This window comes from Ceratotherium simum, chromosome 4, assembly GCF_057802395.1.
Source record: "Ceratotherium simum simum isolate JZ-2026a chromosome 4, ASM5780239v1, whole genome shotgun sequence".
NCBI lineage: Eukaryota > Metazoa > Chordata > Mammalia > Perissodactyla > Rhinocerotidae > Ceratotherium > Ceratotherium simum.
Window position 1 is genome coordinate 72,387,960 of NC_141903.1, and position 16,039 is coordinate 72,403,998.

Here is a 16,039-nt window from a genome sequence, read left to right on the forward strand (position 1 = left end):
CAGATATGTAGCAACAGAACATTTCATTCATTCACTTGTTGGTTCGTTTTCTCGTTGATTCATTTGAGACATATTACATTCTTACGATACGGCAGGCATGGTTTTAGGTTCTGGGGCTACAATGATGAACAGAACAGACAAAGCCCCTGTCCTCATAGAGCTAAAATTCTACTGGGGGAATCCGACAATTAAAGACAAATCAACCAATGTCAGGAAGTTACATGCTCTGAAGATGAATAAGGCAAGGTAAAGAGAGAGAGTGACTGGCTAAGGGATGGTGCTATGTTCTGTGGGATGATTAGGAGACATTTGAGCAGATATTGAAGGAAATGCAGATATCCAGGAGGAGAGTGTTGTGTGCAGAGGAAACATCAGGTGCAAAAACTCTGAGGCAGAGCATGGAAATGAAAGAGCCTGAGGTATTGTCAGAATGGAGAGTGTTCTACTGACATTTAAAATGTAGGAGTCAGCCTGAGCCCTTCCTTCCACTCATATCCCCTTCATCCCTGAATCTTATTGGCTCTGCCTCCAGCATATGTACCATATCTATGCCCTTCGCTGCCCTTCCCCATCCAAGCCTTTCTCATTTCTTGCCTGGCCTATGGCGATAGCCTCCTAACTGGCCTCCCTCCTGCCACTTTGCCAATACCAAACCATTTTCCACAAGTCAGCCCATGACTGACGCCCTCTTGAAACCCTGCCTATTGCTCTTACAGTAGATTCCAAACCTCTCCTTCCTATGTGCACAAGACCGTGATGACCTGGCTCCTCCTGCCCACCTCTCCAACGAATTCTCACATGCTCTCCTGTGTTCACTCTCTCACAACACTCCAGCCACTCAGCCTCCTCCTGCTCGTGGGCCACCAGGTGTTTCTCCTGTCCCTAAGCCTCTGCATTCTTTCTTCTCTCTGCCTGGCTTGCTCTCTCCCCAACTTTTCACTGGAAAGGCTCATTTTATCCTTTAGAGGTCTCAGCTCAAATGTCACCTTCCCAGAACACTCTGTCTAAAGCAGGCCACCTCCTCCCTAGTTACTGTCATAGTCCCTATTTATTTTCTCCATAGCAGTATTTATAGTAATCATAGTTTACTGCTTGTCTCCCCAGGTAGACTGTAAGCTCCCTGAGGGGAGGTGCTTGCCTGATTCACTGTGTCATCCTCAGTGCCTAGCACAGTAATTAAGCCAGAGGGATACATAAGTACCAGAGTAAATATTCATGAATAAATGGATGAGGTTGAGTCCTTGATACATGCTGGGTGTTAGATTCAGCACTTTACCCACATAACTACATCCTTACTAACACTCTGCCATGTAGAGATTATCCTTATTCTACAAATGAGGAAACTGAGTCCCAGAGAAGTTAAGGTCAAACAAATTAGTAGGATAAACCTGTTTTTCTATCCCTATATCACACTGCTTATTGCTCAGAAAATGATCTCAAAGAACCAGGTTTGAGTCAAATAATCAGTTGAGATGCTGCGTTTTCCAAGGAGATGAAGACACAGATAATTTTGGGTCAGGAAAAGTTTAAGGGCAAGGGTTAACAGCTGGCTTTGTTATAGCTCTTGTAGGTGTGTTTTTTAATGGTACTATCATGATGGGCTCCTTCAGGATTTATTAAATAATTTGACCAATTAGTAAATTTTTGATGTGGTTTGACTGTTGAAGACTGCACCCAGAGTGATGTTTTCAGTGAATGTTACTCTTGAGTTCCGAGAGTATGAACAGTAGTTTGAGCTACAACTGAAGGTGGGCCAGTGAAGCAGGATAAGTGTGCTCCAGGCTGCCACATCAGGAGGGCATGCCTTTAGCTCACTGACAAGTTGTACAGAGATATAATTTTAAAACAACCCTGCATCATTTAAAATTGGAATTTGATCTTTCAAAAGCCTATCCTTAACCCCCCTATTCTCAAACTTATAATATGATATTATGACATGGATTTTAAGGAATTAACTGTCTGGAATCCATGCTGAATAAATAATACATCTTGGCCTAGACTGGCTTCCTGTCTACAAAATCAAAAATTGATGGATTAATACTGCGAACGCTTATGGGAAAAAGTTAAGAACGCTTTAAGGTAAAACAGAGTAGTACAATGGTCAACGCTGGCAGAGCCAACCTATTCCTCATGTGAGCTTAAAGGGGTTAAGATACCCAGCAATGAAACATCAACAAAGATATTTTCAAGGAGATAGCCAAGAGTCTCTTATCTCTTTAAAACCACAGGAAACTTTGTGTGGATTTTATCTTGAGGGAACAATACATGAATTGTCGATTAGGATAAAAAAAAAAATTTGGCACGGTTTGGGGTATTACCACCATAACTTGCTAAGACCCCCATTCCCCACAGCATTTCTAGAATAACATACAAGGCCAGGCCCATAGAGAAAGACTGCACTTATGTGGTTGAAACTGTTTTGCTTGGCAAAGAAGATACTCTACACATTCTGCTTTTTAGATATCACATTTAAAAAAACTAAGTTTGCATCTGCGTGTATATAACAGAATACACATTAAATAGACACACTCAATTAAACCTCAATTATAAAATGGTAAACAGTGAAGCCTTTTAGAATCTGGCAACTGGGAATATATAAAAAAACTGCAGAGAAAAAACACAAAACTTGACATCATGAGGCATGAGCTCATGTCATATAGCTTAAGTTTATGTGTACATAATTGTATCCAGACACCTGGCGCCGCCTTCTATATAGAATTTTGACAAATGCTGGAATTTTGGCTTCAGTTTTCTTTTAACTAGCTTGATCTTCTATTTGCGTAATGTAATAAAAACAATTTTAAAAAAACCCATCTTTTCCTCACAAGGTAAAAGGCTTCTTCAGCTCTTTGAAAGAAAATGGTTCTCAGCTCCGTTGTGTCCAACAAACTATTGAAACGATTGAGGAAAACATACGTTGGATGGATAAGAATTTTGATAAAATCAGAGTGTGGCTGCAAAATGAAAAGCTTGAACTGCTGTAACAATTCGTTCCTTGCCGGGTCCTGTGATCTATTATCACCCACATTTTGTTGAATGTGAATATTTTCAAACTAGAGATGGCTATTTTGGCCCCTGCTGAAGATACTTCCTTTTCCTTCTACTTGTTTGACGGTTCCTGCGAAAAGACTGGCTGTTCATTTTTCATCCATGGGTTATTGCCACCCCATGTTTCATTTACAGCTGTTGCCCCGCAATGTAAACCCAAGTGGGGGTTCTCTACTACGGAGGAGTAAAGTACCTTATTCTTCTCATTTTATGTTTTATACTTAAGCCCGGAGAGGTCTCCAAACCCCTGCTCCCCACGTGTTTGTCATTCATAAGCTGTTTTGTCTCCTTGCAAGACTGTGAATAGTGGGGGTCACTGAACAACGAACACTTGGATCAGCGACTAAGCCAGGACGCACCTGACCTGCTGTCCACCTTTCTCTTCCTTGCTCCATGCCAGGGGGCTGATTTGTAGGCCCACATCATCAGGCTTCCTTGCCTTCTGGCTTTTGTTCAATCTCTAAGGAGGGCAGATTAGAGCTGGGGCGCGGGAGACAGTAGGTGGGGTGTTTATTCTCCTGGTTCCTTTGCAGGTTGCTTCAGGCTGGCCTCCACCAGAGGTCTCAGCTCCAGAGAGGCAGCCCTCTTTTCCCACACAGCCTTCTCCCTCTCTGCATTCTAGTAACTGCCCCTCCTCTCATCCCTTCAGGATGAGGGTGAAGCGGGAGCCTGGCTTTTACTAGTCCTGCCTGCACTTGTGGTTTCCATACATCCTGCCCACACCTTTATTAAAACAAACAAAACAAACCTATTATAGAACCCTCCTCCGATAATCCTAATTTGAGTGTGTCATCTGTTTCCTCAGGGACCCTGACTGATACAGTGTCCCTTCTGAAAAAGCAGAGTGCATTCAGGGCTAAAGGAGAAACCTTTTATTTGAAGTTGAACCTGAGTTGTTGATCCTTAGATAGGTGTTGCTTCCTCTCCCTGCTCGTTACTTGACCTAGTTTATATAATTCCTAAAAAACTCGTTATCGGCACTTATTACCCAAAAATCATTGAAGAGTCTCCAATAAATGCTAACGTATTGTGAAACTGAAAATATTTGCTTTGGGCCAGCCCCGTGGCTTAGCGGTTAAGTGCGCGCGCTCCGCTGCTGGCGGCCAGGGTTCGGATCCTGGGCGCGCACCAATGCACCGCTTGTCCGGCCATGCTGAGGCCGCGTCCCACATACAGCAACTAGAAGGATGTGCAACTGTGACATACAACTATCTACTGGGGCTTTGGGGGAAAAAATAAATACAATTTAAAAAAAAAAAAAGAAAATATTTCCTTACATTAGCCTAAATGAGGACAATGTGTTGTCTTTGAAGTCTTTTATGAGTTTTCTTAACATATTGCAAAATTATCAGATAAAGGACTATGATATAAAAAATGTCAAAATGTGTTGTTCTAATATGGACTAGAGTGAATTTTTCTGGACATAAATGTGTTTACTATTCTATTTTTATACATATTGTGTGGTTTGATGGTTTGAGAAAAACGAACAAATCACTGGTAATTTCCACCCCTACATATTTTCCTTCTAAAAAACATACAAAGCCAAGATTTTAATGTAAAATATTTTTAATTGTATTTTATAGCTTGATTACTGAAACATGGAAATAGTGATTTTCAGTTTTGGTCACCTGAGGAACCCATTTTCATTTACTTTTGGAGAAGTCCATTTTCTAAATAGACACCATATTGCCACAATGTGCAAAACCCTTTTTGGTAATAAAAAATTTTCTGTTATTTACCTCCAAGCAGATATTTGCAATTATTTCCTCCTAATTAGATGGATAAAAAAGGACTGATTTGGATCCTGTAGCTTACACAAGCCATCATTAATTATTAGCAACACAAGCCATCATTAATTATTAGCAAACACCCAAGTCTGGAAGACATTTCTGTTTACTTTTACAGGCACTTCTTAAATCTCTGGATTTGGGTATGTCATTTAAAAATACTTCTATATATGCATGGAAATTAATAATACTGCAGCCATATCCTTGCAAACACATCTGTCAATGTCAAAGGTTTCATTTTTTTTTAACAACAAAAAAATTATAGTACCCAAATGGAACTAGATACATATTCAAAATCCCTCAGGAAAAGTGTTTATTTTCTTGTAGTACCTTGAAAAGGTCTGTTTAGTCACCATAACACTGGCTTATATTTCCCAGATTCAGAATCATAGGATAATGCCTGCATCTCTGATGAGATAGACATAGCATTTAAAGTGGGTGAAGTTTGAAATCCTATAGGTATGTGCATGCTTTTTAAAGAGAATTTTTAGAGTATTAACAAAATCTTCCCATTATAAGCAGTGCTGTTATTTTCGCTTGCCCCTCCATTAGACACTATTGGTCATGTTACTTCTTTCTAGTGAAGTCAGCTAAGTCCTAATAAAAACTTTTAAACAGACCCTAAGGAAAGCTGTGCTCTCTGAAACAAGAAATTCCAAATCAGCTTTATGATATGTACCTGGTCTTTTCCTGCATTCCCTACTAGGAAATAAGGATGAAATTAAATATTTTTCAAAATCCCATCAATGATATCAGTTCTATATTCATAAACTATTCAGAAAGATCTGAGAAACCATTCAAAGTTGCAAGACATCAAAACCTAGTTCTTAAATGGCTGTGGGGGAAAAGCAAATTTTTAAATTTCAGATATATATACTTTTACAGCAGAAGTTTGTTTTTGTATTTGGTAAACTTCCATGAAGCCAGATGCTGTACAGTGCAAAGACTCATGTGGCAATGACTTGCAGCAAACAATTGCTACTCAGGTTTGATATAGAGAGAATGGAAGCACAGCTTAACACAGTAAACCAACAGAGTTCAAGCCATATGAATAGTCTAAGAATTAGATTTTTTTTTTATTCTTGGAACTTGCTATGCAGTGACATAATAGTCTGCATTTTGCTCTTCTGACTTGATTCAAGTCTCAGTATGTTTTGTGCTGGCTATAAGGTGCAGAAAAGTCCTAACCTCTGGCAAAGAAGATTTCAACCTGAAAGGGGGTGTGGTGCTTCCTGGTCTGTCCAGGTTATCTATTAATTTATTATTAGCAGCCCAAGAGGAGATATGTGCCCAATGTACAATATTTTGTTTGACTTATAAACATTAACCCAAAGAAACATCAAATATGGTTCAAAAGCTCAAGAGGAAAGGGGTAATGAGAAATCAGAACACTGAAGAATGTTCAAAGCATTGTTTTCCAAATGCTAACGACAACAAAAAAATTAAGTGCTAACTGAAAATACTAATGAGATTTACAGGCACTGTGTAGAATGTGCAAAAGTTTGCAAAGGTTTTTTCCTTTTCTCATGTGTGTTGCTTTAAGAAACTATCAAATATATCTCCTAGAAATATAAAGTTGCTTTCTCTCCCAACCCAAGGCAATTTTTAAAAATTCAAAGTTTATCAATACTCAGTACAATAACACAGGTGAACCAGACAAATTCAATTTCTTTCCAGGAAAAGAATAACAAACCAATGTTTAGGATGTCAAAAGACTCAACAAATACCCCTGTCTAGAAGCCACCCAGAAAAATGTTCTGTTGTCAAAGCCTTTTGTTCTTCAAAAGTCACCATCCACCAGATGAAGATTTTATATGCAGATGCCTTGAAAAGTTCAAAGAAAAAAATCCAGTGAACCATTTGATATGCAATTTTCTTGTTACAGGCATAGTAAATGTAACATTCAGCAAACGCATTGTATAAAAGACAACAAGGAATTTCCTATAAGTAAATATGACAGTGGATTATTAATAGAAAATTTTTATAATTTTGGGGAAAATCTTTGGAGCAGTTCTAATCCGTATGCCTCCCTCTGTATAGGAAATAAAAGTAGACCGTGGTGAGAGCCAAACCCAATTGAACCTACATTTTGATTTCTTTGTGGGCTTTGGTCAGCAAGTGGCTGTAAGCTTTCACGGCTTAGAATAGGACCTCTCTGAGGTTAATAAGAGAAGGGCCCAGCTCTCAAGACAGATCTAGGAGATGCGCTCATCCATACGATCCATTCAGTCACCACACAGTAGAGGCAAACATGGCTCTTTACTTCCCAAAACTAAGCCAAACAAAAACAGTCAATCTTTTCCTGTGCCCTTGTTTCAAAAACCCTGTAATTTCCACCAAACCCTAAGGGGTGCTTCTCCTCACTCCACCATGTGTTGGTATTTGGGGTAATATCAATATAACATTTCACTGTAAGATGTAAACACTAATTTTGCTTTGCCACAGTAACCTGTGTCATGAACATTTGGGTTTCAAAGAGTCAACTAGACTTAGACTGTCATTTTCTTTAAGAGCCTAGCCTAATATTTTAAAGAGCTCTTAATTATAAGATTAATGTTTTTATACATACCAGTAGCACAATCATCCCATTTAGTGCTTTTCAGGGAATTACTCTATATATAGATTTTACAATGTGCATTTCATGCCAATAGTATAAAGAGAACATGAAACACTCCAGAAGTGGACTTAGTTTCTCTCACTTATAACACATAGGTTGGTAGAAGGTACAGTTGTCTTCATTTTCAACAAACACCCAACTTACCAAATAGTGTGAACTTTAACTTGTCTTTTTTTCATCAGCTTTTGGCTTGGAAGTTTCCTTCTTTGCCTAAAAGGGAAAGCAAAACCATCAATGAACTCGTTCTTTTCTGGATTAAGTATGATGAACCAGAAGAGGCTTATGAGGAGATGGGCTTCTCAGAATTAGAGAGTCAAAAGATGGCAACCAGTGGGAGAAAATAAGATGTTCTTCCTAAGTATCTCCTTTTCGTTTAGCCAAAACACTATGAGTTCTTCCCTTTCAAGTTTATAAACTAAAAATAACTTAGAGTGATTCTAAATTTTATACTTTATAGACTTTTTTGAAGGCCAGGATAATTGAAGAAAAAAAAATACATAGGCATTCTTGGATGGTATTGTTCATTCATTCTACAGTGATCCATCCTTTTCCTGTAGTTGGGGGAATTTCTGACCAGCTAATCTACTCAATAGGGTTGTCATGTTCTCTACTTTTTATTAAAGGGTTGATTATGTACTTTGTATAACTGAAATGAGTAAATATTTCATCTGGATAAAATGGCATGAGGAACTAATTATCAATGTGGTTTTCACCATCTTGGTTTTTTTATTTTATAGAAGTATAACTGACATACTAGTTTCAAGTGTACAACATAATGATTTGATATTTGTATGTTGCAAAACAATTACCACAGTAAGTCTAGTTAGCGTCTGTCACCACACATAGTTAAAAAAATTTTTTTTCTTGTGATGAAAACTTTTAAGATTTATTCTCTTAGCAACTTTCAGATATGAAATACAGTATTAACTATTTTATAACTGGAAGTTTGTATATTTTGACCCCCTTCACACATTTCACCAATCCCCCAACCCCAGCAACCACCAATCTATAAGCTCATTTTTGTGTGGTTTTTTTTTTTTTTAGATTCCACATATAAGTGAGATTATATGATCTTTGTCTGACTTAGTTTACTTAGCATAATGCCCTGAAGGTCCATCCATGTTGTTGCAAATGCCAAGATTTCCTTATTTTTTTTATGGCTGAATATTCCTATGTGTGTGTATGTGTATTGACTTTTTTTATCCATTCATCCATTGATGGACACTTAGCTTGTTTCCACTTCTTCGCTACTGTAAACAATGCTGCAGTGAACGTGGGGGTGCATATATCTTTCAGTTTTCATTTTCTTTGGATAAATATGCAGAAGTGGAATTGTTGGATCATATAGTGTTTCTATTTTTAATTTTTGGAAGACCCTCCATACTGTTTTCCATAGTGAGTTCACCAATTTACATTCCCACCAAGAGTGCACAAGGGTTCCCTTTGCTCCACATCTTCACCAACACTATTATTTCTTATCTTTTTGATAATAACCATTCTAACAGGTGTAAGATGATACCTCATTGTGGTTTTGATTTGCATTTCCCTGATGATTAGTGATGTTGAGCATCTTTTCATTTACCTGTTGGCCATCTGTACGTCTTCTTTGGAAAAATGTCTATTCAGATCCTCTGTTCTTTTTATAATTGGATTGTTTGGTTTTTTGCTATTGAGTTGTATGAGTTCTTTATATATTTTGGATATTAGCCTCTTATCAGATATATGATTTGCAAATATTTTCTATTCAGTAGGTTGCCTTTTCATTTTGTTGATGGTTTCCTTTGCTCTGCAGAAGCTTTTTAGTTTGACATAGTCCCACTTGTTTATTCTTACTTTTGTTGTCTTTGCTTTTGGTGTCAAATCCAAAAAATCACCCCCAAGAAGCTTACTGCCTATGTTTTCGTCTAGGAGTTTTATGGTTTCAGGTCTTACACTCAAATGTTTAATCCATTTTGAGTAAATTTCTGTATATGGTGTAAGATACTGGTCCAGATTCATTCTTTGCATGTGGCTGTCCAGGTCTCCCAACAAAGGGGAGACTACCCTTTCCCAATTGTACATTCTTGGCTCATTTGTCCTAAATTGACCAAATATGCATGGGTTTATTTCTGGGCTCTCTATTCTCTTCCATTGATCTATGTGTCTGTTTTCATGCCAATGCCATACTGTCTTGATTACTATAGCCTTGTAATCAAGTTTGAAATCAGGGAGTGTGATGCCTCCAGCTTTGCTGTTCTTTCTCAAGATTGCTTTGCCTATTTGGCGTCTTTTGTGGTTCCATACAAATTTTAGGACTTTTGGTTCTATTTCTGTGAAAAATGCCATTGGAATTTTGATAGGGATTTCACTGAATCTGTAGATTGCTTTGGGTAGTATGGACATTTTAACAATATTCTTCCAATCCATGAGCACAGAATCTCTATTTATTTGTCTTTAAATTCTTTCATTAATGTTTTAGAGTTTTCAATGTGTAGGTCTTTCAGCTCCTTAGTTAAATTTATCCCTAGGTATTGTATTCTTTTTGATGCAATTGTAAATGGGATTGTTTTATTTCTCTTTCTGATAGTTCATTATTAGTGTATAGAAATGCAACAGATTTTTGTATATTGATTTTATATCCTGCAACTTGACTGAATTAGTCTATTCTAACAGTTTTTTGATGGTATCTTTTAGGGTTTTTATATATAAAATCATGTCACCTGCAAATAGTGACAGTTTTACTTCTTCCTTTCTGATTTGTATGCCTCTTATTTCTTTTCTTGCCTAATTGCTCTGGCTAGGACTTCCAACACTATGTGGAATAAAAGTGGTGAGAGTGGGCATCCTTGCTCTATTCTAGATCTTAGAGGAAAAGGTTTCAGCTTTTACTGTTGAGTATGATGTTAGCTGTGGGCCTGCCATATATGGCCTTTATTATGTTGAGGTACATGCCCTCCATACCCACTTTAAGACTTTTCATCATAAATGGATGTTGAATTTTTTCAAATGCCTTTTCTGTATCTATTAAGATGATCATATGATTTTTATCCTTCATTTTGTTAACGTGTATCACACTGATTTGTGGATATTGAACCAAACTTGCATCCCTGGAATAAATCCCACTTGATCATGGTGTCTGAGTTTTTTAATGTACTGTTGACTTCAGTTTGCTAATATATTGAGTATTTTTGCATCTATGTTCATCAAGGATATTGCCCTATAATTTTCTTCTCTGTGGCATCCTTGTCTAGTTTTGATATCAGGGTAATGCTGGCCTCATAAAATGAGTTTGAAAATGTTCCTTCCTCTTCTGTTTTTTGGAAGAGTTTGAGAAGACTGATATTAATTCTTCTTTGAACATTTAGTAGAATTACCCAGTGAAGCCATCTTGTCCTGGACTTTTGTTTGTTGGGAGGTTTTTGATTAGTGATTCAAGCTCCTTACTGGTAATGGGTCTGTTTAGATTTTCTATTTCTTCATGATTCACTCTTGGTAGGCTGCATGTTTCCAAGAATGTATCCATTTGTTCTAGGTTGTCCAATTTGGTGTGAGTCCTCTTTTTTTCCTGGTAAGTCTAGCTAAAGGTTTGTCAATTTTGTTTATCTTTTCAAACATCAGCTCTTAAGTATCATTGATCTTTCCTATTGTCTTTTTAGTCTCTATTGGATTTATTTCTGCTCTGATCTTTATTCCCTTCCTTCTACTAACTTTGAGTTTCATCTGTTCTTTTTCTAGTTCCTTGAGGTGTAAAGTTAGGTCATTTGAGATTTTTCTTGTTTCTTCAGGTAGGCATTTATTGCTATGAGCTTCCCTCTTAGAACTGCTTTTGCGGCATCCCATTAGTTTTGCTATGTTGTATTTCCATTTTTATTTGTCTCAAGGTATTTTTTTATTTTTCTTTTGATTTCTTCTTTGACCCACTGATTGTTCTATCTTCACATATTTGTGAATTTTCCAATTTTCTTCTTATAATTGATTTCTAGTTTCACACCATTGTGGTCAGAAAAGATACTTAATATGGTTTCAATCTTAAATTTGTTGAGACTTGTTTTGTGGCCCAATATATAATCTCTCCTGGAGAATGTTCCGTGTGCACTTAAGAATGTGTATTCTATTGCTTTTGGATGCAATGTTTATATATATCTGTTAAGTCCTTCTGGTCTAATAATTTGTTGTTTAAGACCGATATTTCCTCACTGATTTTCTGTCTGAATGATCTATCCATTGATGAAAGTAGGGTATTCAAGTTCCTTGCTATTATTTTATTGCTGTCTATTTCTCCCAATAAGTCTATTATTATTTTCTTTATCTTTTTAGGTGCTCCTATGTTGGGTGCATATTTACAAATATTATATCCTCTGGTTGGATTGACCCCTTTATTATTATGTAATGCCCTTCTTTGTCTCTTATTACAGTCTTTACTTTAAAGTCTATCTTGTCTGATCTAAGTATAGCTACCCCAGCTTTCTTTTGGTTTCCATTTGCATGGAATATCTTTTTCCATTCTTTCACTTTTAGTCTGTGTGTGTCCTTAAATCTGAAGTGAGTCTCTTGTAGGCAGCATATACATGAGTCTTGTTTTTTTGTTTTTTTGTTTTTAAATCTATTTTGCCACTCAGTCTTTTGATTGGAGAATTTCATCCATTTACATTTTAAGTAATTGTTGATAAGTATGTACCTACTGCCATTTTGTTGTTTTCTGGACATTTTGTAGCTCCTCTATCCCTCCTTCTCTTACTCTCTTCCTTTGTGATTTGATGATTTTCTGTAGTGGTATGCTTAGAGCCCTTTCTCTTTATATTCTGTGTATCTACTATAGGTTTTTGCTTTGTGGTTACCATGTAGCTTACATATAACAACTTATAACAGTTTATTTGAAGTTGATAACAACTTAAGTTTGAATGCATTCTAAAGCTATATATTTTTACTTTCCCCCTCCATGCTTTATATTTTTGATGTCACATTTTATGTCTTTTTATCTTGTGTATCTCTTAATTATTGAAGTTATATTTACTACTCTTGTGTTTTAACCTTCAGACTAGCTTTGCAAGTGATTAATCCACCACATTTACAACATTAGATTATTCTGAATTTTACTATATATTTACTTTTACCAGTGAGACTTACACTTCCATATGTTTTCCTGTTAATTAGTACCCTTTCATTTCAGCTTAAAAAAGTCCCTTTAACAGTCCTTATAAGGCTAGTTTAGTGGTGATGAACTCCTTCAGCTTTTGCTTGTCTGGAATACTCTTATCTTTCCTTCAATCCTGAATGATAACTTTGCTGGATAGAATATGCTTGGTTGAAAGTTTTTTCTTTCAGCACTTTGAATGTATCGTGCCATTTTCTTCCGGCCTGCAAATTTCTGCTGGAAAATTTGAGTCTCATGGGGGTTCCCTTGCACATAATAAGTTGTTTTTCTCTTTCTGCTTTTAAGATTCTCCCCTTGTCTTTAATTTTTGACATTTTAATTATAATGTGTCTTGGTTAAGTGCGCGCGCTGCGATGCTGGTGGCCCGGGTTCGGATCCCGGGTGCGCATCGAGGCACCACTTCTCCGTTCATCCTGAGGCCGAGTCCCACATACAGCAACTAGAAGGATGTGCAGCTGCGACACACAACTATCCACTGGGGCTTTGGGGGGAAAAATAAAAAAAAAAATAAATAAATATAATGTGTCTTGGTGTGGGTCACTTTGGGTTCCTCTTATTTGGAATGCTCTAGGATTCCTGGATTTGCATGTCTATTTCCTTCCCCAGATTAGGGAAGTTTTCAGCCATTATTTATTCAAATAATTTTTCTGTCCCTTTGTCTTCTCATTCTGGGACCCCTAAATGAGAATGTTTGGTCAGCTTGATGTTTTCTCTTAAGTCCCTTAGTCTATCTTCACTTTTTTTCATTTTTTTTTCTTTTTGCTGCTCTGATTGGATGAGTTCCACTGCCCTGTCTTCGAGTTCACTAATCCTTTCTTCTGTTTCATCCAGTCTGCTATTGAACCCCTCTAGTGTATTTTTTGGTTCCATAATTGCATTCTTCAGCTCTGTGACTTCTATTTGGTACTTCCTTATATTTCCTATCTCTTTGTTGAAGTTCTGACTGTGTTCATCCATTCTTCTTCCGAGTTCCATGAGCATCTTTATGACTATTATTTTGAACTCTTTATCAGGTAAATCACTTATTTCTGTTTTATTAAGGACTTTTTCTGCAGTTTTATCTTGTTCTTTCATTTGGAACATATTCCTCTGTTTCTTTTTCTTGAATCTTTGTGTTGGTTTTTATGCCTTAGATAAAACAGCCAGTTCTCCCAGTCTTGAAGGAGTGGCCTTGTGTAGGAGATGAACCTTATCATTCACGCTTGCCCTAGTTCTTCTTGGTTGTCTCTCAAACCTTTGTGATTGTCCAAGCAGCCTATTTTATTTCTAGTGGCTCCCAGTAGTTGAGGGTGTGCCAAGACCTATCAGTGTCCCAAAGGGGAGGATCTGTCAGCACCTAGATTCAGGCTGATTGGAAGCCAGATACACAGGTTTTTTTTTTTTTTTTTTTGGTGAGGAAGATTGGCCCTAAGCTAACATCTGTTGCCAATCTTCCTCATTTTTGCTTGAGGAAGATTGGCCCTGAGCTAACATCTGTGCCAGTCTTCCTCTATTTTATATGTGGGTTGCCGCCACAGCATGGCTTGATGAGTGGTGTATGTCTGTGCCCGGGATCGGAACCTGCAAACCCAAAGCCGAGTGTGCCAAACTTAACCACTACACCACCAGGCCGGCCCCAACAGGCAGCAGCTTTTAAAGTATGGAAATATATACAGTCCTGTGGGACCACAAGCATTAAGTCCCGCTGACCACCAGAGCCAGGCGATCTAGAGTTGTCCCCTGGTGGCAGCCACAAAAGTCAGGGTGACAGAGGAGGGTATAAACTTCATTCTGGGAGATACCAGCCTGCTGCAGTGAGGCAGAGGGAGAGTGCAAAGATGGTGCCCACCATCCTTTGTCTCCAGAAAGTATTTCAGCAGGCCCCTAGATTTGTTAAATTAGATGCCTGTCCCTCAGGCTGAGGCTTAAGATGTGCCATTAAGCCTCTTTCACAGAAAGTCTGGGTGCTTTTCAATTGGCTGTCTCTGTGCTGGGCTCTGGGGCAGGTGAGTCTGAGTGCACAACCCCTTTAAGAACCATTTCTTAGTTCACTATAGCCTTGTGGGTCTTATGGATGTGAGCCTCATTGGCTTCAAAGCTAGATCTTTTGAGGGCTTGTCTCTCAGGTGCAAGTCTTAAAAGTTGGGGTGCACAATGTGGGATGGGAGAAGCTCCAGGTTTTGAGTTCTCTCCTAATTGTGGGTCACTGTGCTGGGGGTGGGGTTTATGGTGAGACTGTGTCTCAGCCTCTCCCACTGCTTTAGTGTGGGTTTTTTTCTCATTGCCTGATGAAGAGTCCTCACTCAGCTAGTTTTTAGGTTTTTTTTTTCCCTCAGAGGAAACTGTTCCATATGTTGCTGTAGCTTTGCTGTATCTGTGGAGGAGGGAAGTTCAGGATCACCCTACATCACCATTTGAACTGAAACTCACTATCTTGTTTTTAAGAGTGTTGATGATGGGGAATATTGTTTTTAAAGCTGAACCTTTAATTTCTCATTATAGTCAAGGGATCATAGTAATAACCATCTGAATCATATGTTCTTGGAATTGGAAGGGACTTAGATGTTGTCTAATCCAACTTCTATTCCTTTCCTGACCACAGTTTGAGTAATTTTAATTATAGGAAGCTCCCAACTGTCGTGGTCCATTAATGCCCAACTCTAAGAAACCGGATTCTGTTTCTTCCCCTCATTAGCCTTAGTTCTACTTTCTAGAGCGACATGAAAAATTACATACTAAGAGTCCTCCCTCCTGTGTGGTTTCTAATCAATATACTGGATCACAGAAACTCTAAAATCTTCCTTAATTCTATATACTACTTCCATGTTCTAAAATTTATATAAACTGCGTTCTCTGGTGTTGTCCATGCACCACACCCCCACATTTTAACATGTCTTAATTTGCTATGGTTCTTACAATGAATAGCATATCATAATCAAATTGTTGACTTTTCTTAATGGTATACAAAGTAAGGGTTTATTTTATAAGTAGCAATTTAGATTTGATGAAATCCAGTATATGAAACTGTACTGTGAATGTGTTATCCAAGTGGAAATGCACAGTAGGCAGCTGGAAGTGGTGGCCTGGGTCTTTGGAGAGGTGAAGGTGCAAAATACATTCACCCACCCCAACATTCCCCAAAGTTTCAGTCCATCACAGCATCAACTCTAAGGCCTCAAAACATACTGCTAAGAGATCAAGTAAACTAAGGATTGACAAGGAACCAATGATATAGCAAACGGCATGGCACTGCTGATCTCAGTCAGAGCTCAAGAAGAATCTTTCAAGGAGGTGGAGGGATGGAGGGAAATGGGGCAGCATGCAGAAGGGCTTGTAAGTTTGAAGCTTGCTTTTAAAGGGATGAAAGAACTTGAATATGTTTGTATTACAAGGGAAAAGAATTGAGACAAAGAAACAGAAGATATTGGAAAAAGTTCATTATTGACCCCTGAGAGAAAGGAAGGGGCGGAGGGC

The 16,039-nt window shown here is 37.9% G+C and overlaps 2 protein-coding genes across 9 annotated transcripts in view; one reads left to right on the forward strand and one right to left on the reverse strand.

The window, feature by feature from the left end:
- Nucleotides 1–4,793, forward strand: part of ERAP1 (endoplasmic reticulum aminopeptidase 1) — a 114,541-nt gene extending 109,748 nt beyond the window's left edge. For all 5 annotated transcript variants that reach the window (XM_087430008.1, XM_087430007.1, XM_087430009.1 and 2 more), the window contains one exon: nt 2,829–4,793. In XM_087430008.1, coding sequence (XP_087286134.1) covers nt 2,829–2,984 — 156 coding nt within the window. In that variant the 3' untranslated portion in view covers nt 2,985–4,793. The remainder of the gene's footprint in view (nt 1–2,828) is intronic.
- CAST (calpastatin) overlaps nt 4,597–16,039 on the reverse strand; it is a 118,956-nt gene continuing 107,513 nt past the window's right edge. For all 4 annotated transcript variants that reach the window (XM_087430013.1, XM_087430010.1, XM_087430012.1 and 1 more), the window contains 2 exons: nt 7,597–7,662; nt 4,597–6,659 (listed from right to left, as the gene is read on the reverse strand). In XM_087430013.1, the coding sequence (XP_087286139.1) occupies nt 7,612–7,662 (51 nt within the window). In that variant the 3' untranslated portion in view covers nt 4,597–6,659; nt 7,597–7,611. The remainder of the gene's footprint in view (nt 6,660–7,596; nt 7,663–16,039) is intronic.